This window comes from Cynocephalus volans, chromosome 1 (assembly GCF_027409185.1).
Source record: "Cynocephalus volans isolate mCynVol1 chromosome 1, mCynVol1.pri, whole genome shotgun sequence".
NCBI classification, from domain to species: Eukaryota; Metazoa; Chordata; class Mammalia; order Dermoptera; family Cynocephalidae; genus Cynocephalus; species Cynocephalus volans.
This window is the reverse complement of record NC_084460.1, coordinates 241,935,994-241,958,759: the sequence shown is the minus strand read 5'-3', so window position 1 is coordinate 241,958,759 and position 22,766 is coordinate 241,935,994. Positions and strand designations below refer to the sequence as shown.

Sequence of the window (22,766 nt, the reverse complement as noted above, 5' to 3'; positions counted from 1 at the left end):
TAGGACATATAATAGAAAATTTCCCATTCACATCACCAGCAAAAAATATAAAATACCAGAAAAAACTTCAAAGTCAATGTGGAAATCAGTAATCTTCTAAGCGCCTACATTAGCAAATAAGATAAAGAACAAAATAAGCCCAAAGCAAGCAAAAGGAAGGAAACAATAAAGATAAAAGCAGAAATAAATGAAGACAAAAAATAGAGAAAAATCAATGAAACAAAAAGCTGGTTCTTTGAAAATAAAGTCAAAAAAACTCTAGATAGACAGAGAGAGAGAAGATACAAATCACAAAATTACCAACATCAGGAATGAAACAAGGGTATCATGGCAGACCATGCAGATGTTAAATGCGTAATAAGGGAATACTATGAACAACTCTGTTTTAGTCCGTTTGTGTTGCTATAACAGAAATACCTGACACTGGGTAATTTATAAGGAAAAGAGGTTTATTTGGCTTATGATTCTGGGACAGCTGCATCTGGCATGGGCCTCAGGCTGTTTCTACTCAGGGCAGAAAGTGGCAGGCAGCCAGCGGGTACAAGCAGACCGCATGGCGAGAGGAAGCAAGAGAGAGAGAGAGAGAAGGTGCCAGGGTCTTTTTAAGCAACGAGCTCTCACAGGAACTAACAGAGCAAGGACTCACTCATTAATCTCCCCTCCCCCAGGGAGAGCATTAATACATTCAGGAGGGATCCGCCCCCATGACTCAATCAGTTTCCAACACTAACACATCGGGGATCAAAATTCCACATGAGTTTTGGAGGGGACAACATATCCAAACTGCTTCAAACTCTATTCACATAAACTGACAACTTAGAAGAAATGGACCAATTCTTTGAAAAACACATATTGCCAAAACTCACTTAGTATAAAATAGATAATTTGAATAGCCCTATAACTTTTAAAGAAATTGAGTTTGTGGTTTTAAAAACTCCCAAAAAAGAAATGTCCAGACCCAAATGGTTTCACTGGAGAATTCTACCAAACATATTGAGGAAGAATTAACCCTAATTCTACACAATCTCCTCCAGAAAATAAAAAAAGAGTAAACACTTCCCTACTCATTTTATGAAGCTAAATAGTACCTTAATGCCAAAACCAAACATAATACAAAAAAAAAGACAAACAAACCAACCAAACAAAAAAACAAAAAACTACAGACCAATATCTCTAATAAATATAGATGCAAAAATCCTCAACAAAAAATCAGTGAATACTATCCAGCAATATAAAAAAAGAATTATATACCATGACAAGACAGGGTTTCCTCCAAGGATGCGAAGTTGGTAATTACATACCATGACAAGGCAGGGTTTACTCCAGGGATGCAAGGCTGGTTTAACATTAGAAGATTAATGTAACTCATCATGTTAACAGGTTAACGAAGAAAATAAAACAAAATCACATGATCATATCAATTGATACAGAAAAAGCATTTGGAAACATCAACACCTCTTCATTATAAAAACTCTCATTAAATAAGGAATAGAGGGGAACTTCCTCCACTTAATAAACTTGATAAAGTGCATCTCCAAAAAGCTACAGCTAACATTATATAGTCAGCCTTTCATACCCATGGAGTCTAAATCCATGGATTCAACCAACAGTGGATAGAAAATATTTTAAAAACAACACAATACAAAAATAAAGATAACAGAAAAAACAATACAATATACCAACTATTTACATAGCATTTACATTGTATTAGGTATTATAAGTAACCAGAGATGATTTAAAGTATTTAGGAGGATGTGCAAAAGTTATATGCAAATACTGTCCCATTTTGTGCAAGGGACTTGAGCATCCACAAATTTGGATATTAGCAGGGGTCCTGTCTTCTCTTTTTTATACTTTCTGGGATTTGCAGAGCTTCTTGAGTTTGTACTTGATGACTTATTAGTTTAGGAAAATTCTTAGCTAGTAGCCTTCAAATATTGCTTTTGTCTCTCTCTACTCTTTCTCCTTCCCTGCCCGGACTCCAATTACATAGATGAGACCTTTTCACTGAGTCTCATATGCCTTTCACACTCTTGTCTATATTTTCCAAATGTTTACCTCTCTGTTTCAGTTGGGATATTTTCTACTGATCTTCCAGCTCATTATTTTTTTTTTTCTGCTGTATTTAATATGCTATTAAACCATCTATTAAATTCTTAATTTGTTATTATAATTTTTTAGTTCTAATATTTCCATTAGGTTCTCTTTCACAGATTTCAGTCCCCTTTTGAAATTTTCCATTTTTTCATCTAAATCTTCTAAACATATAAAATATAGTTATTTTAAAGTCTGTTTCTGATGAAGCTAATGTGCAGATAGCCTGTGGGTCAGTTTCTACTGCTTGCTCTTGGTATTCAGTCATTTGGTCCTATTATTTGTTAGCATGTCTGATAATTTCTGATTGAATGCTGAACACTGCAAATGAATTTTTGTAAAGGCTCTACATGGCATTTTCTTCTGCAGGGGATTTAATATTTTTCTGGCAAACAGAATATAGGTAGATTACCTTGATCCATTTGAGACTACTCTATTCCGTGTTTGTTCTTACTCCTAAAAAGTAGCCTTTCTGAAACCTCAACTGGAAGCTTGGGTTATTTCCCAAGCCCCCTCTTCTTGGTTTGCCCTCAAATCCAATTCTTGTCTCTAAGGCCTTGTGACACTGCCGACATCTCTGCTTAGCTGTTAAGGCTCTTAGAATCTACTTTTTTGATTTCTCATTGTCTCATCCTATACAAGGGTACTTCAAAAATTTTGTGGAAAAATAGAATTAAAAGATAATATGAATCCTCCCATGACTTTTTTTTTTTTTTTTTTGTGGTGGCTGGCCAGGACAGGAACCAAACCCTGGACCTTGGTGTTAACAGCACCACACTCTAACCAACTAAGCTAACCAGCCAGCCCCTTTTCCATGAACTTTTTGAAGTACCCTCGTATATGTGCTGCTTAGAAGTTAACAATTGGTTTAAGGAGAAATTGTGACACAGAAAGTCAGCCATGATCTGGCTGGTCCCTGTATGGGCCAGCCACTAAAAAAAAAGAAAAGAAAAGAAAAAGTCAGCCTCTTCTCAAAGTTTAGACAATCTTTTCTCAGCCTCCTGGTCTAGGCTCTTCATGTCCTAACTGTTTTAGGTGTTCATCCACGCCTTCAAACAATGGTTTTCCTTCCTGATCTTATAGTTATGCTTGGGAGGAAGTTAGTCTAATACCAGTTACTACTCCATAACGAACCCTGTGTTTGTAACCACTCCACTACTATGCCTTCCATTTATTAATACATCATTTATCCTGAAGTAGTACTAATTTCTTAATAACAGTAATGAATGTGGTAGATCCATATTGTAATAAGTACAGTTTTAAAGAAAACATAAAATATATAGTTTCTACCATCAGATATTTTCAGATATTTTAGATGGAAATGTTTAATTATTGTATTAAAATTAGTTCCAAAGATACAAATAACTTTCATTTAACATGGTTGATTGACCACAGGTATTTCTTTCCTCTCTCCCAAAACTCTACTATAATGACAGTAAAGGAATAAAAAAATGAAGTAACTCACAAAGACAGAGCATGAAAAGCAAAAACCTCTCCCAATTCCCATGATAAAAGGTTAAAAGAACAGTTATTTCTTTATAAAAAATCTAATGTTCCACCCTCAGTTAATCATACAAGCTACCAACTATTTTGTTAATAGCAATAGATTTATACAAGTTTATATTTTCCTATTTAGTTTCTCCACAGTATAGCTATGAATTCAAATTCAAGAAAAATAATTTATTGAGTTTATAGATAACTTGTTACAGGAGCAGTTAATTTTGAAAACACAGGAAAAGTTAAAAAAAAAAAAAGTGCATCTAAAAACAGCCCTTAATATTAAAACAAAACAATAAAGCTAAAGTCTATCTATCAGGCACAGAGCTTCAACACCTAGTGAGATTTAAAAATGATTCAAATCTAAATACCTATAAAACGCAAGTTTTAATAAAAATAGTGTCAGAAACATAATACCACAATAATACAGGTATTATGAAAATGTTTTCTGCACTCAAAACCTACAATTCTCAAAATGAAAGGAGGATTTACATGATTACTTGAGTAGGAGAGCTGTAAGTAATCCACTAGCAAGCACTGAATAAGTACTGAGACTGCAGTGGCAGGGTTCAGTAAAATGAATTCAAAACACAGGGTGCAATTTCATTGCAATTTAAACTAGTTATTTAAAATACATGAGTGCATAGAGATACAATTTGGATATACATGCAGCACAGTTAATAGCTATCAGGTAGGACAGTTGCAAAGAAGAGAGGTAGGCTTTTCTATCTAGAAAAATCATAGGAAAAGTTAACCATAACGTACTAGCAGACAATTTTCTATGAAAGTATGAGAAAGATATTTATTGTTTTGGCAAAACACAAAAAACTGGATGGACTGTACTTCACACTTGGAAAAATAAGTTTCATGTCAGATGCATCCATTTCTATAATCATGTATGCATTTCAAGTCTATGGTTCAGTTATTTTGTAGTTAAATATGACAATTAATTATGATGATGCAGTGGCTAATTAATTTATAATTATTTCTCTGTTTTTCTCCCTTTTGTCCATTACCCTAAACTTTAGGATTCTTGACATTTTCCTCTCCATCTTAATTATACATAGTTGTTCTTAATTTTTAAAGAATATCTGCTAGTTTTATTTCCTGAGTCGTTAAGTTTACTGCCACAAAAAAATACACAACAATGATCTTTGTTAAACTATCTACAAATTACAATTTAATTCAACTAACAATCCATTGTTAATTTATATACAACATACTAGTAGTGCAAAACACTGAACTAAGTGCTAAGAGAAAAATAAGGACAAATAAGAAAGTCCATTTTTTTCAGTTTCACAGAGAAGATAAATGAAGACCACAAACACACATAGTTTTCTCATTTGTAAGATGGAGATATCTTCTACTTCACATGTTTGCTTAAAGAAGCTAAGTAAATCACAATGTCTGATCCTTGATAAGCATTTAATAAATGGAAACAGGTGTTGCTGCAACCACTACTCCTGATCCACTTTTACAATAATAAGTCTAAAACTAAAATACATTGTATAACATGCTGTAGCATTTACTACACACCTATCCACAAGGAAAAAAAGATAGTTTAAATAACCTACTTATAAAATGATAAACTAAGTAACTTTACAGAAAACTTTTTAAATGGTAAGACATACTTTTGGAAATTAAAATATAAGATATTAAATACTTTGAAATAAGGCATTCTAAAAATATTCTGTCACAAACTTTTTCTTTTCCTTTTTTTATTTAAACATAGTTGATTGTACCTATCTGTGAAGTACAGAGTTGAATATCAATAACTGTGTGCAATATATGATGCTCAAATCAGGTTAATTAGTATATTCAACATTATACAATGTAATCGTTTTTCATGGCCCTTTACCAATTCCTCCCTTAACCCCCACGACTTCCTCCTTTCCCACCTCTGGTAACCTCAGTTCTGTTTTCTCCTTTTGAAAGTCCAACATATCATGTCACAAACTTTTTTCTACTATACCAAATAACTAACATATAATTAATTTGTTTAATGAATACCTAAGAAGCAAATATCAATCACTGAGTGATCCATCTTGAGTAACTGCTTTCTGATTGACTTATGAACCCATTTTATCCTTCAAATGTAGGAGGGTCTATCAGTCTCATATTTCTATTAGTGGAATGACCCTTTTAGCAATTATTTGCCACTCAGTAATCTTGGTAAAAGTTATTTTGCTGGAATTATTTGGAAGCAATGGGAGAAAGGTACATTAGAAATTACTTTTTAAGAGTTAGGGGCCGGCCCCTGGCTCACTTGGGAGAGCATGGTGCTAACTTCAAGTCAAGGGTTAGGATCCCCTTACCGGTCATCTTTTAAAAAAAAAGAAAAAAGAGTTAGTAGGGTTAATAGCCTAGTTAGCTCAGTTGGTTAGAGTGTGGTGCTGATGACACCAAAGGCCAGGGTTTGATCCCCGGCCAGCTGCCAAAGAAACCCCCAAAAGAAGTAACCCAATATAAAAGTGGGAAGAAGATACATTAATAAACATGCAATTTATAAGAAAATTACAAATTTTTAGCAAATGCAAGGAAATGTCTAATCTCACTAATAAAAGAAATACATATTAAAATAATAACATGCCATTTTTGCCTACAAAATTTATAAAGGTTGTAACAAATAATATCCTATATTGATAAGTATATTAGGAAATGGCACTCAAATATTACTGGTGGAAATTCAAATTGACTCAGCTTTTCTGGTGGTCATTTCAGCAATGTGTTTCAAAAGCCTTAAAATATGCATATGCTTTGATCCCACATTCTTCTTTAGAAACTCATCTAGGAAAATAATCATGGATGTGAATATAAATAAGCTATAAACACATAATATAGTTTTCAGTAATAAAAAACTAAAAATAACCTAAATAACAGAGATTTGTTAGCTACAGTACAATTTATACAATCAGTCTTTTTTACACAATAATTAAAATACTATATCCTACCACATGGAAATAAGGAGGTATCAAAATAATAGAATACTATGCATCTGTTTAAAAAATGAGAAGGTTCTGTATGTATTGAAATAAAATGATTTTCATCATATATTGTTAACTGGTCTATATTATATATTGCTAATTTAAAAAAAACTTATGCAGAAAAGTGTGAATGGGTGGTACTGTTACTGTAAAAAATAAGAAAAAAGACATATACATACATATACATATTTATTTCATTAAGCATATGAGTACTTCAAAAAGTTTGTGGAAAAACAGAATTAAAAGATAATGTGAATCGTTCTGTGAACTTTTTGAAGTACCCCCACATGTTCCATATGCACTTGAAAAGAATGTATATTCCACTGTTGTTGGGTGGAGTGTTCTGTAAATATCAATTAGATCCAGTGATCGATGGTATTATTCAGTTCTTCCATATCCTTGCTGATTTTTTGTCACTGGTTCTTATGATGACTGAGAGAGAAATATTGAAGTTTCCAACTATAATTGTGGAATGGTCTATTTCTCTTTTCAGTTCTATTGTTTTTTGCTTCATGTATTTTGAAGCTCTGGTGATAAGTGCATACACATTTAGAATTATGTCTACTTGGTAAAATGACTCTTTTTCATTTTGTCCTTCTTTCTCTCTGGTAATCCTCCTTGCTCTAAACTCTACTTTGTCTAATATTTACAGAGTCATTCCAGCTGTCTTTTGATCTGTGTTTACATGTTATATATTCTTCTATTCTTTTACTTTTTGCCTATCTATATTATTATATTTAAACTGAGTTACTTATACGTAGCATATACATGAGTCTTGTTTTTATTTTTTAATCCAGTCTGACACATCGTCTCTTAATTGGCATGTTTAGACCATTTACACATAATGCAATTATAGATATGTTTGAATTTAGGTCTACATTATATTATTTATTTTCTGTTTGATCATTCTTTTATTTTGTTGTTGTTCCTCTGTTTCCCCTTTCCTGCCTTCTTTCTGAATATCTTCTTAGTATTCCATTTTCATTTATCTGTTTGGTTTTTTACTGTATCTTATTATATAGCTTTTTAATAGTTGCTGTAGGACAATATACATACTTAACTTTTCAGTTTACTAGAATTAAAATTTTTCAAGTTCAAGTAGAATGTAAAAATTTTGCCACCATGTAAGAACATATACTTGTATACTACCTTCTTTATACTATAGTTATCACATATATTATAGGAAATGTAATTTTGGCTTATACCTGTCAAACATATTTTTAAGATCTTAAGAGGAGAAACATTTACCCACATTTTTACCATTTCTGTGGCTCTTCATTCCTGCTTGTTTCTCTATGGTATCATTTCCATTAAAAATTTTTCCTTAGCATTTCTTTTAGAGCAGGGCTGCTGGCAACAAAATCTCTTAGTTTTCTTACATGTCAGAATGTTTTTATTTCCCTTCCATCCCTAAAGAATATTTGGCTGTACATAGAATTCTAAGCTGCCAGTTTTCTTTCAGAACTTTAAAAATGTTGTTCCACTGCCTTTAGGCATCCATGGTTTATAATAAAAAATCATTTTTTACCTATATGGAATGTGCAATTTTTCTTTAGCTGCTTTCAAGATTTTTTTGTCTTTGGTTTTCAGCAGTTTGATTATTATATGTGTCTAGGCATGGATTTCTTTATCATATTTAGAGTTTGTTAATCTTCCTCAATCTGTAAGTTTGAATCTTTTGCCATTTTAAGAAGTTTTCAGCCATTATTCAAAACATTTTTTTATACTATACTCTCTTTCTGGGACTCTGATGACATAAATTTTAGACATTTGGGTATTGTCCCACAATCCCTGAGGATCTTTTCTTTTTATTGTTTCTTTTCAATCTTTTTTTCTCTGTTGTTCAGACTGGAAAATTTCTATTAATCTATCTGCAAGTTTACTGACTCTTTCATCTGTCATCTCCATTCTGCTATTGAGCCCATCAAGTGAATTTTTTACTTCAGTTATTATATTTTCCAATTCTGAAATTTCCATTTAGTTCTTCTTTATAGCTTCTGTTTCTTTGCTAAGACATTCTAGCTTTCCATTCACATCAAGAGTGTTCACCCTTAAAATAGCTGCTTTAAAGTCTTTGCTAATTCTAACATCTAGATCATCTTGTGGTTGGTGTCTGTCGATTCCCTTGCTAGTTGTTGAGATTTTCCTGCTTCTTTGTATATTGAGTAATTTTGTATTATATAATTTGGATTGTAACATTATGTTGTGAGACTTTAGGTCTTGTTTAAATAGTTTTGATCCACCTTCTGCGGCTGTATTCCAATGCTAGTTGTTTTCAAAGCCTTTGCAGTGCTATTCTCTGTCCCACATAAGCACTACCCAGTGGCTAGTCTGGACCTAAGCAGTAGCGTACTCTGTAGGTTAGTTCTCAAAGCCTTCAGTACGCTGTTTAGGCTCTGATACACATACATACAGATTGAGGGTGAGCCCAGGCATTCTTACACAACTTTGTGGGATTAGATTCTTGAACTACTACTGATCCTCAATCTCCCTGACACTCTCTGGCTTCCATGGGTGCCCCTTCCTATTTCTCTAGCTAGAACACAAGGTCTTCAGTCTCTTTTGTCTTCCAACATCTGGGTCTGCCTCTGGAGCCAAGAGGCAAGAAAACACAAAGGAGAAAAAAAGCAACAGAAATTTGTTCCATGGTCTTTGGATCATAATTCCTCTGGTGAGAAAGAATTCCTTTCCCTTAGAGTTTTAGATGCCTGCCAGCAGTTGCTACCATCATTACTTAGCCATGATAGAACTGCAGTTTCAGGACAGGGGCTTCCATAGGAGCTGGGGCAAGAGAGAAAGAAAAAATCAAAACAAAACAACTCCCCACCCCAGGGATTTCTCCCACTCTTGGGGCTTGTTGGAGCCCACCTTCCCTCTCCTTAGACCAGAAAAAAGGCTTCTGTTAGAGCTTTTTCTGTTCACATTTAGTGCACAGTTCTGGGATTCATGCCATTTGAAACCAGGCTGGATGACAAGGAAAGAAAAACCCCATGAAACTCACCACTGGATCATTTCTACTTTGAGTTCTGGTTTCTTTCCTCTACTGCTTTGCTCCCTCTTACTTTTAAGAGTCCTCAGAAAGATGCTTTATGCACACTTTCCAGGTTTTTAGTTACATTCAGAGGGTGAAACAGAGTAGTGTGTACTTACTCCATCTTACCTGGAACCAAAACCAGCCTACATTAAATGTTCATTCTAATTAAAAGACAGAACTTATCAGAATGGCTAAAAACAAAATAAAACAAAACCAAGACCCAATTATATGCTTTCTACAAGAGACACACTTTAAATATAAAGACACAGATAATTGGAAAGTAAATGGGTAGGTAAATATATATCATGTAAACAGTGAGCAGATGAAGACAGGGCTAAAACCAACCTCAAGAAAAAGAATAATACCAGTGAGAAGAAATATTTCACAAAAACAAAAAGGCCAATTTGCCAGAAACACATAACAACCATAAATGTATATGTACCTAATAATAGAGCTTCAAAATAACTGAAGAAAAATTGACAAAATTAAAGGGAGAAACAGTCAATTATATAATCATAATTAGAGATTTTCACATTCCTTTCTCAGAAATATATAAAACAAGAAAAAAATCAGTAAAGACACAGATGACACAACAACCACCTTGACCTACCTGATATTTATAAAACACTATACCCAACAACTGAAAAATATGTATTCTGTACACCAAGACAGACCATATTCTGAGCCATACTATATCTCAATAAACTTATAAAGACTGAAATCATACACAGTATATTCTCTGAGTTCAGTGGAATTAAATTGGAAATCAATAACAATAAGATATCTAAGAAACCCCCAGAATTTTGGAAATTAATAACACACTGCTAAATAATCCATGGGTCAGAGAAGAAATCACAAGGAAAATTTTAAAATATTTCAAATTGAATGATAACAAAAGATGTGGAATGATGGTCCCAATATATCATCAAGTAAAAAGTGGATTAAAATAAAATGTACAGTATTGATCTATTTTTATTGTTAAAAATAAGCTATGTATATATAATTAGAAATATGGCTACAAAAAATATATGCTAACAATGATATATTTTACTTTTGTAATTTAAAAAATTTAATGTTAAGTGAGCCCTGAGTGCTCATTATGAGTGATTTTTCTCCTTTTTGCTTACCTGCATCTTCCAAATGCTTGATTTTTGAACATTTATTTTGTTTCAATAACTATATTTTCATTTTTATAATTTCTATGCATTTTAGAATTTTCAAATTCATCTGTTCTTTTTCATAATCTCCAACTCTTGCTTTATGGATTTCTTCCTTTATATCTTCAAATATTTTAATTTTACTTTTAATTTTTTATTACAGAAAATTTCAAATATATAAAAATTTAGAAAAATCATATAATAAACCCTCATATATCCATCATGGCTTCAACAGTTATGAAATGCTTCCCACCAAATGATTTTGAAGCAAATCCCAGTTCATATCATCTTATCTATAATATTTCAGTATGTATTTATAAAAAATAAACTACTTATAAACATAACCTAAACATAATGGTCACACCTGAATTTTTTAATAATGTATTTGTTGGGTCTATGAATTATTTCTGTCTTGGTACTGAATTTGCTTTTGTGTTTATAATGTTTCTGTGAAATTATCTTCAAAAGGAATCATCTTTTGTGAGAATCCTGGCATTGTAATGGAGATCTCCATATGGGTGGTTTCTAAAATACATACATCCTCCTTACCTGAGTCTGAACTATTCGGGAAAACATTGAGTAGCAGGAGCCTACAGCTTATTATATTTTGTGGGAAAATAATAATGTATTCCTAGCCCATATTCTAAAACTCAATCAATTTCCCCAAATATTACTAAAACACTTTTAAAACCTATGTGACAATCTACCAAGAATTTCTGCATAACAGAAAACACATAAAACACCAATTACCTATTTATTTTAATACTCAATGAACTTATAGTGGTGTGAGTGTAAGCAGTTTATAATAATAATGTATCTCATTTGATAAGAATTACATTTCCTTCCTACACTGCAAAAAGCACTTGCTATAATGTAAATAGGATTTCTGCTTCCAACCATGTATGAGCAAGAAGATCCAGAATTACCCTCATCCTATAAACCAACAGGAAACTAGATAAAATATGTAAAATTGTTTTAGGACACTGGACAACAAGTAGAGTAGGATTATGTCTCCTGAGAAAAAGGAAACAAACAAGGTAAGCCTGACCATCACATTGACTTTCTTGTTGGAGGCAATTTCCAGACCACAGTGCAGGGAGGGGGAACCCAGCCATGCAGCCCAAAGGTTACTCTAAGTTGAGAAGACAGACCAAAGCTCAGGTAGGCAGGAGTGTCTAGAATTTGCAGAGCAGTACAACAAAGAAGAGGGAGCTAACCAAACTAGAAGCTCTAGAAATCTGTATAGTAGTTCCCTTGAGTCTTTGGCAGAATACCGGCTTGCACACATACACAGGGTACAATTCCACAAGGCCAGAGAACAAATTTTAAGGAAAAGGTAATTATCATGAGCAGTAAGTTTTTAAAAGTTCATAAAGCTAACACAAGGCTGGGAATCTTTCAAGCCTCCTACAGCTAGAGTAGGGAGAACTCATTTAGTACATAGGGCATTTAGTGGAAATCCCAGAAGGATCACATCCCTTAGGAGTGGGACTAAACTAGCCCTAGAGTAATGGCTACTCTAGAGCTACCCTTGAAAAGCTTAAAAACAGGCCTAAAAGGGATGAAACTGTTCTGTAAGTAGCTTACTAACTTCCAAAATAAAGCCTAAAACTTTTTAAAGGAATATAAAAAAATCCAGCACTCAGCAAATGAAACCACAATGCCCATCCAATCAAAAATTACTACACACATAAATAAGCAGGAAAATGTGATACAAAACTAGAACAGAATTAAGTCAAGAAAAACAGACCCAGAACTTACAGATATGATGAAGTCAGCAGACAAGAATGCTAAAACAGCTATTATAAATATGCTAAATTTGCTCAAGGACTTAAAGAAAAACTTTAAGGTAATGAATAGAAAAATGGAAGATAAGAAGAAAGAATCAAATGGAACTTGTAGTGATGAAAAATACAATAAATGAGATGAAAATATCACTAGATGAGATTAACAGCAGATTAGATAATACAGAAGAAAAGATCAGTGAACTTGGGGACATAACAGTAGAAACTATCATAGTGGATACAGAAACTAAACCTTTCACCTGAAACTCCAAGTAACGTAAATGTTTTCAATAGCAGTTACATGTAGACTCATTACAGCAGATTTCCCATTTGGATAGGAAATTTCAGTAAAATCTAAATATTTGTCATACCAAATATTCACATAGTCGATACAGAAATATAAGTATGCTGAGATCTTGTGTGGTTTACTAGTTCCAAACCAGTGTTTGTTTCTCAGTATGGCATATGTAGTGCCAGCTGAGCCCACAAAATACATTTGGCTCGGAATTCAGTCTCTTACAAGAGACTACTGACCTGAAGCCTGGGGCAGCAGGCAGCTCAGTTCCAGGCCAGGATTCTGAGCAGAGAGCAGAGTGGCATTTTTCAGACTTGTAGCCTTGGAAAGGAGCCCAGTTCCTACTCCATGAATGGGTCTTCACATGGATAGCTACACTCTTGTGGATGTTAAAATTCTTGCCTCTAAGGTATACATTTGGTCCAAAATCCACCCCTTGATCCAGAGATAAAGAGGTCTCTGTGGGAAGGAGACATCTCAAATCTTCCTTACACTATGGGTCCTCTCTTCATTTTTGGTACTTGGTGACGTCCTCTTCTTGTATTTGAAACTAGCTATATATGTCTTTAATGTTTAAATATTTTATTCAACATTTCTAAAATTTTGAAGTAGAAAGGAAAATTCTTATATCTGCTCAGTTTGTCTTCTCAACCAGAAGTTCTAGATAAAACTTTTGTAATAAGAAAATAACCAATAAGAGTACTATCAAAAGAAGTTGTCTCCATGTTCTAGTGAATTCTGAGAAGAAAAGTAATCCCAATTTTGTTTTGAGAATATTAATGGGGGAATTCAGGGCACTAAAAAAAAAGAATATTAATGGGAACTAAAAAAAGGGTCTGAGGATTGAGAATCTGAACTTGACCTTCAAAAAGAAACATCACTCTCTCAAAATTGTATAATACTTCACTCATCTAAAAAAAAAAAAATAGCTTACAATATCACATTGTTTTCAGTTTTAATAAAACTATATTTTTACTATTATTTTTCAAAATATATTTTATCACTCCTACATTATATCTATTCAAAATGTAATTTGTCATTCTGATATTATTTAAATAATAAAATTACCTCTGTGTTTATTCAGAAGCTTGTAGCCTTCACAATATCTGCCTGATGAAGTCATCATCGTGGCTGTGTCAAGATAAGAGTATGCTGCAGCAAAATCAAACTCCTTTTTACCATCCCACCAACCTTTCTGCTTAGCATAGTTTCTCATGCCTGGGTGCTCCTGATCAATCTTGGTTGTTATAGAAAGCTGATTAGAAATATTACGAACTCCCTCTATTTTAAAAAGAAGCAGAGAAGGAAAAAGAAAAGTTACATTTAACATAAAATATTTATCTGTACATTATGATTCTTAACCACTATTTAAATGTAAATACAAACTTCTAAATTTTGTGCCATGTGCATTTATTGAATATTCAAATGATAAATGAATTACTTCTTAAAATTCATTTTTTTATCTTGAGATAATTGTAGATTCATGTATAAGTATAAAAAATAGTACAAGGAGATACTGTATACCCTTTACCCTAATGATAACAACTTGCAAAACTATAGTGTTATATCACAACCAGAATGTTGGTATTGATAGTCAAGATAAAGAATACTTGCATCACAAGGCTCCTCATGTTGCCCTTTTATAGCCACACCCACTTTTCTCACTTCCCCACCCCTCATTAACTGCTGACAGCCACCCTGTTCTCCATTTCTATAACTGTCATTTAAAGAATGTTATATAAATGGAATAATTTTTTACTCAGCATAATTCTCTGAATATTAATCCAGATTATTGCACATATCAACAGTTCATTCCTTCTTATGGCTGAGTAGTATTCCATGGTATGGATGTACTACAATTTGTCTAACCATTCACAAGTTAAAGGATATCTTAGTTGTTTCCAGTTTTGGGTCATCATGGAAAAAGCTGCTATAAATATTTGTGTATGGGTTTTTGTGTAAAGTGTTTTTATTTCTCTGGGATAAATGCATGGAGTGAAAATACTGTGTCGTATGGTAGTTGCATGTTTAGTTTTTCAAGAAACCGCCAAATTGTTTTCCAGAGCAGCTGGCTGTACATTTTTACTAGCAGTAAATGAATGTTCCAGTCTCCACATTCTCACCAGCATTTGGTGATATAATTATTTTTTATTTTAACCATTCTGATAGAGGTCCACTGATATCTCACTGTGGTTTTCATTTGCATTTTCCTAATGGTTAATAATGATGAACATCATTTCATGTGCTTATATGATGTCTGTATATCCCTTTAAGTGAAATGTCTCTTTATACCTTTGCCTGTTCTCCAATTGGATTGTTTACTGTTGAATTTTGAGTGTTCTTTATATATTCTAGATATTAGTATTTTCCATAAATTACTTTTAAAAGATAATCATAAATAAGTTTAGAACAGATATATTAGGTTTCCAAAATCTTATAAATAGAAACTGTTAAAAACTAAGTTATAAACAAAACTTTCAACTAAAATCCAAAACAGAAAAAACAATAAAAGCCTGTTCTAAAGAGATCATAGTAGATAAAAGAGATCATGATAAATGAAAATTAGTAATGTTTTAAAACTGACTTAGAAGAACTGTCTGCCAAGTACAAAACCATTAAATTACTCTAATGAAGTCATACTTGGGATTTTCTCAGTACAAAAACTCAACTTGAGTCATAATAGAATCACAGACAGAGAAGAGGAATTTTCCATCTAAGAGATAATTCCCTACAGTTTAACAATTTAGTTCTTGGGCTCATTTAGTAATAGGAAGAGAAACTAGTTGGCAAAATTAATCTATAACTGGATAATCAGACACATTGAAAGTGTTAATTTTGGATGGCCAGGTGAGGCTTTTTCGATAATGTGCTCATTCATTTCTCTCTTGCATGGAGCACTTTTAACTTTATTAAAAGTGCTCCATTGTACATTCAGGCCAATTAGCACAAAAAGAGAAATAGTTCAGTTTTATGTATTAGTAAACATAAAATATACAAAACAAAATATAAAACATAAAATATAAAACAAAATGTCCATCAAAACAACTGGCAATGACCTATTTTGAAAAATAACATCAAATTCCCCAAAGCTCAAGCCTACTTTCATGAAACCTTTCTGAACTCCAGCTCACAATGACCATTCCATTCTCTAAATATTCGCATCATCTACATGTCTGTATGATTCATGCACATTTAACATTTTTTACAAGTATATCTTATCTCCCTAGTAAAAGTAGGAGATCCAGAAGGTAAGTACACAAAAAGATGTGATTTTTCTTGAACACAAGGCTGTACTCTAGTGAAAGAACAATGAACTGGGAATAAGTACAGAAAGATTAGTCATTTTACATCTTTGGATTTCCTCACTTGAAAAATGAGAATAATATATGATCACAAAGAAACCATGGGAAAGAAAAAACAAAGCATTCTAAAACAATCAAATTGTGTTGTCTTACGATATCAAATTTTTATGTTTTACTATTGTATCAACATACCCTTTCTAACCACTAATCCACAGACACCTATTCCGAGCTCCATTCCCCTTTCTTCACCTCCATACTTACACATGATACAATTTTGGAGTTCAGCTCAAAGATGAAAAAACAGTAAGAGGTTATTAAAAAGTGAAAAAGTACTATAAAATGGCCAAAAGCTGCTACACAGAAAGTACATACAAGTTATACGAACTTCATATTCACAGAGATAACACGACCTTTTTAATCTTTTTCAAGAAAGCTCTTTATAGTGCTCTTTCACTCTTCTTTCAAATTTTAAAATTTCCCTTGCAGTTCAACCCTTCATTGCACTGGATTATAAATCTTGAAAGACAATTAAATGCAATATCTGCAGTTAAGGGTGCATTTTATTAATTGTAAAACAAATTAAATCATGAAAACTTGTTCAAACCTTGTACTTTTTCTGCTGCCCAGTACTTCCCTGCAGTCTCCAGAATCCAGGCTTCATTCCTATCAGCTATCAGGAAACTGTTGTGATAGCTAAATGCCATTGTATCCTCTGTACAATTTCCACCCTGGCCATATTTTTCTAATAAATCAACAATTATATTGAGGGCTTTTTCAGCTGTATCAGCTCTTTCAAGGCCAAGTCTAAAATAAAAATATTAAGGTTCTCAGATTAAAATAAACTTCTTTTTTCTCAAATAATTTCATGCTCATGAGATTTACATTTAAAGTAGAAATTCCTTCATGTTAACAGATAACATGAAATATAACTTTTAAGCTTTTTTTCCTGAAGTCAATTTGAAATCATGAAAACAGTTTTTGGAGTCAAACAGACCTATGTTCAAAGTCTAAATAGAGCCTCAGGTGTCTCATATGTAAAAGGAGGACTATAAAATATAACCCATGAGATTATTTTGAGAATTAGTTAAGGTGGAATAAAGGACATTAGGTAATTCCAATGAATCATAATTTCCAAATCCTTCCTTTCTCCCAATTAATGATATTTGAGAGTCATGAAATTGCATGCCAGTATTTCCCTGAAGCATTCTTGATACGAACTATAAAGAATCAAAGTCTGAAAAAAGAAAAAATAGAAAAATAAAACAAGAGTTACACCAAAATTTTAAATTTAGACAAGTTGTATAGTGCAAAAACATAACAGAAAAATAACCTGACAAGGTCCATGCCCAGTAGTGCTTCTTCAGTACAAACTTCTTCTCTTCCCCATACAGCTTCATTCCCAATGCAAACTCCATGCTCATTGGCTCCCATTTCTGCCCCCCACAACCAAGCTGGGCGACTAAGGACAACAGCATATGTTTCAGGAACTTGATCAATTTCTATATAAGTACACTGTAAAAAAAGTCATAGCAACAAACACAAAACCAAAAAAGAAAAGTTATCAAAAAATATAATTTAAAAAATCAGTCAGAAGACATAACCATTATGAAAGAGATAAATGAAATATAGCTATATTGAAATTTTAGTAATAAAGGCATTTCTCTTAAAACTTAATTAGAATTTACCCTAAGCACTTATTTATTCAAATATTTGCTGAGCATCTCCTATTATAAAGCATTCTCCCAAGAGATTTGTTAGTTACAAAGATGAATCAATACAGATCTTGCTTTCAGGAAACTAAGACTTGTACATTAATTAAGATATAAGAAAATATAAAGTATAAGGTCCATGAAAAGAAGTGAAGATGAGGTGATATGGAAGCTCAGGAGAGATGATTTCTAGTTGTGAGATCTTTAAACATTGTTGTAGAAGAAGACGTATGTAAGTTGAAACTTAAGGAAGCAATTCTCAACCTCAATGTCCAGTGTTTCTTGATGAGTGATCTCAGTACCTATTTGGTAGCCTTTAAATAGTAGCGTATTGCTATAGAAACCCATGTGACATGTGGAAGTCACCCATGAGGTATGTCCACGCAGTAAAAAGAATAAGAACCACTGGTTTACAAGACTGGCTAGATTTAAATATGAAGAGATAAAGTGAAAATGGTATTCCAGAGGAATAAATAGTCTCACCAAAGGAAGAAAATATGGCCTTGTATACAAAAAATGTCTAATATTTAACATATTTTAATATTAGTATATCAATAAAATAAAATCCAAAAAGTACATAACTTAGCAATAAAAGCATAATATTAAACTCTCATGTTAAATAGGTTTTTAAAATACATTTTTGAAAGAATCCTTTAATTAATGTGTATTCTACCAAGTGACTGCATAAAATGCATGTTGATAGTATTATTGCAGGGCCTGATAAACCTTTTTTGATGTGCCATAAAACTGTTATTCTCAGCGTCTGAAATGATTTTTCTTATTCTACATCAATCAGAATCCTTTTTGTCCATCAAACTCCAGCTGAAAACTGAACTCCTAGTGACTTGATCCCTAGTCTGAATTAAATGTTCCTCTTCTGCTGCCACAGCATGCTGTTCTTACTTAAATGCAGCATTTAAGCCATCCTATTTTATAATAGGGTTAGTTACATACACATCCTATACCTTTTTTACTCTTTTATTTTTATTGAAACATAATTGATTGCACACATCTGTAGGGTACAGCATTAACCTATTCCTATATCAGATTCTAAGCTCCCGGAAGACAGAGTTTCCAAGTCTTGACAGCTGACTTTAAATCTCTTGCCCTATCTAACATACTCGCATATGGAAAGCATTCAAATATTTGATCATAGAATTAACAATTTTTATTACTGTTATTTCAACTTCCTCCAGATCACTGAAATAAAATCCCAGAAGTCTATTTTTTATTCAAATTATTTTTCAAATTTAAATTCTTGAATTTTAACTTCTATAGTCTCTGCCAAATTGCTAGCTAAGAACAGAAATAACAGTTTGTAATATTTTTAAAGAAGCATGTAGCTAACAAAATATGTATTTCACCTACCTTAAGATGTTCTCCCAGGTTATCATGAACTGCAGCAGGAAAATAAACTACCTCTTGTACTTCATCAGAGAGTCTATCTGAATTTTTTCCAAAAATAATCCTGTTATCAAATGTTGCTGGAGGTAATGCCACGAAAGTGTCACAGGAACACGGTTCCATTTTTTAAACTAAAAATCATAAGAAAGTTTCAAAATAAAAAGAGAAAACATTTTTAAGTACATACAAAACAAAGAATCTTACTTGATGACCAGGTATATTATTGCCATATCCAATAAAGGATTTTCATTAAAGTTTTAAACTTCATATACTACAGTACAAAAATCAATAAGAGTATGACTTGGGAATCAATCTTGTACTACAATAATTAATAAGAAAATGGCAGTGAGAACTACCTTCTTCTAGTCTACAGTTCAAATCATTTTCTAAGACCTTTCTTTCCCAATGTCTTCCCTGAATTTCCTTTCACTGTTTCTATTTTGGGAATTCCTTATACGTAGCTCTACTGTTATAAAGGCTATATTCTACTATATTTGTGTGTGTATTATATATAATTAATATATTCATTATGTACACACACACACACACACACACACACACACACACACACATTCCCTTCCTGTACAATGAAATTCTGGAGGGCTGGAAGTGTGCCTTTTTAATTTTTGTATTCTCATCACTGGAACTTATCTTATGGAAAAAAATCTATATACCTAGTATTTCCTCAAAGAAAGGAAGAAAGGGCCTCCTTTGACCTGGGGAAGAAGACACACAGACTACAATAATGGTAAGACTGAAATTTTGAAACAGACTCATTAATTCCAATACAAAAATATGTCAATAAAATTCCAATTGTTAATATTTCTACGAGAAAGTTCACACATGTAACTTCTAAATTCTGATTGCTGAATTTAATATGTAATTATGTCTTCGATTGTAATTTGGAAAATCTTAAATCCTCAGTTTTAGTAGAACACCTAAGTGTCCTATACTTTTTATTTTGCTTTCAGAATGAACACATTGTTTGATAAATTTTCTTCTTTCCTTTACTTTATAATGTTCAACCTTAGAATGGCTTTACACAGGCATATATTACCAATTTAAAAACAAAATTTAAATCTAATAAAAGTTTCATTAAAAAGAAAACAAAACGATCCAAGAAACAAAGATGATAATCTATGTATATTCTTCCCCAACAGAAGGGATCTCAAAGGAGACGCTCTCTTCCTACCTTTAAGGAAATACTGGGTGCATAAGATTTTTTCTCTATAAGTTCCTGTGACGAGAATACAAAGATTAATAAGACCTGCTTCCAGACCAGAAGGATCTCACTGTCCAGTAAGAGGATTCATATACTGTATGTACACTTCAGCCTGACACTCTTAAGGGTTTTTCTCTTCTCAGTGATGGGAAGAGAGAGAGGTTACCATTGTTTCTGTTCTTTTCTTTGTGTATTTCAGTCTTTATGTCCTGGATCTCCTTCTATTTGTGTTCCATAGCTCCACCACTACATAACCTTGGCAGGCTATTTAATCCCTTTCTCTATGCCTCTTGCATCATCAGTAAAATAAAAGATACTATCTAATGGAGCTATTATAAGAATTTCTATATTTATGTTTATTTTTTATTTTTGAGACTCATCAAATGCAGTAGTGAGAAGGGAGTAAAGAGTATAACAAGGAGTTTGATCTGTAACTGACTCTGAACAATGAATTGAGATAACTCTCTACCTTCAAACAAGCTAGTTTTTATATTGCTAACAGAATACTTAATTTACATAAGCGCTTATTTTTAAGCCAATTAAACAGAGCTTTTTTTTTTTTTTTTTTTTGGCGGCTGGCCGGTATGGGAATCTGAACACTTGACCTTGGTAAGAGTTTAATAAGAACATGCAAAGCATTTTGCACAGTCATGGAACATAGTAGACACTCAAGTGAAAGATATTATTATTTGGCAGAAGAGTAAATTTCTCACAAAAGGTTTACTTTTAACATCACCCCCTCTAAAGGACTTGGTTGGTGACTTCCGTACAGCAGTAGCAGCCAAGTCCACTCAAAACCCTGGAGTCTCTAGGGCCATCAAAGTGCACTAGGTGACCGGAGCTGTCTGAGTGTGGTCGTAGGAGAAGCTAAGGAAACTTGCCCCGTAGTTAGAATAGCATCTAGCCCACTGAGGAGGTAAAGCCTTGAGAGCCTTTACTAACTCCTAACGCGTATCCATCATCCAACAAACGTCTACTGAATGTCCTTCTGCTCCAGGCACGTACAGCTGGAAACAGCAGGGAACAAAACAAAAAGGGTCCCTCCTCTTTGTGGAACTGATATTCTGTTTCACACGCTTTCAGAAACGTCACATCGTCTGATCCTCACAAATGTAATACAGTTAGGACGAGGATTACTATCTCCATGACACAGGTCAGAAAACTGGTGCACCAGCAAAAGAAACAATTAAAAGAGTTAAAAGACAACCAACAGAGTGGGAGAAAATATTTGCAAAATATACATCTGACAAAGGATTAATATCCAGAATATATAAGGAACTCAAACAACTTTACAAGAAGAAAACTAGCAACCCAATTAAAAAATGGGCAAAAGAGCTAAGTAGGCATTTCTCTAAGGAAGATATCCAAATGGCCAACAGACATATGAAAAAATGCTCAACATCACTCAGCATCCGGGAAATGCAAATCAAAACCACATTGAGATACCATCTAACCCCAGTTAGGATGGCTAAAATCCAAAAGACTATGAATGATAAATGCTGGCGAGGCTGCGGAGAAAAAGGAACTCTCATACATTGTTGGTGGGACTGCAAAATGGTGCAGCCTCTATGGAAAATGGTATGGAGGTTCCTTAAACAATTGCAAATAGATCTACCATACGACCCAGCCATCCCACTGTTGGGAATATACCCAGAGGAATGGAAATCATCAAGTCGAAGGTATACCTGTTCCCCAATGTTCATCGCAGCACTCTTTACAATAGCCAAGAGTTGGAACCAGCCCAAATGCCCATCATCAGATGAGTGGATACGGAAAATGTGGTACATCTACACAATGGAATACTACTCAGCTATAAAAACGAATGAAATACTGCCATTTGCAACAACATGGATGGACCTCGAGAGAATTATATTAAGTGAAACAAGTCAGGCACAGAAAGAGAAATACCACATGTTCTCACTTATTGGTGGGAGCTAAAAATTAATATATAAATTCACACACACACATACACACATACACACACAAACCGGGGGGGGGGGGAAGAAGATATAACAACCACAATTATTTGAAGTTGATACAACAAGCAAACAGAAAGGACATTGTTGGGGGGGAGGGGGGGAGGGAGAAGGGAGGGAGGTTTTGGTGATGGGGAGCATTAATCAGCTACAATGTATATCGACAAAATAAAATTAAAAAAATAAATAAATAAATAAAAATAAAAAAAAAATAAAATATGAAAAAAAAAAAAGATAAAAAAAAAAAAAAAAAAAAAGAAAACTGGTGCACAAAAGTTTTGCAACTCGAGTCAAGAGTTCACAGAAAG

General features: G+C 33.2%; 1 protein-coding gene across 1 annotated transcript in view; it reads right to left on the bottom strand.

The window, feature by feature from the left end:
• The window catches only part of SCRN3 (secernin 3), a 30,932-nt gene that overhangs the window by 7,890 nt on the left and 276 nt on the right, over nt 1–22,766 (bottom strand). The window contains exons 2-5 of the mRNA XM_063109965.1: nt 19,225–19,391; nt 17,478–17,659; nt 16,752–16,951; nt 13,914–14,126 (exon numbers count right to left, since the gene is read on the bottom strand). Of these exons, the coding sequence (XP_062966035.1) occupies nt 13,914–14,126; nt 16,752–16,951; nt 17,478–17,659; nt 19,225–19,383 (754 nt within the window). The 5' untranslated portion in view covers nt 19,384–19,391. The remainder of the gene's footprint in view (nt 1–13,913; nt 14,127–16,751; nt 16,952–17,477; nt 17,660–19,224; nt 19,392–22,766) is intronic.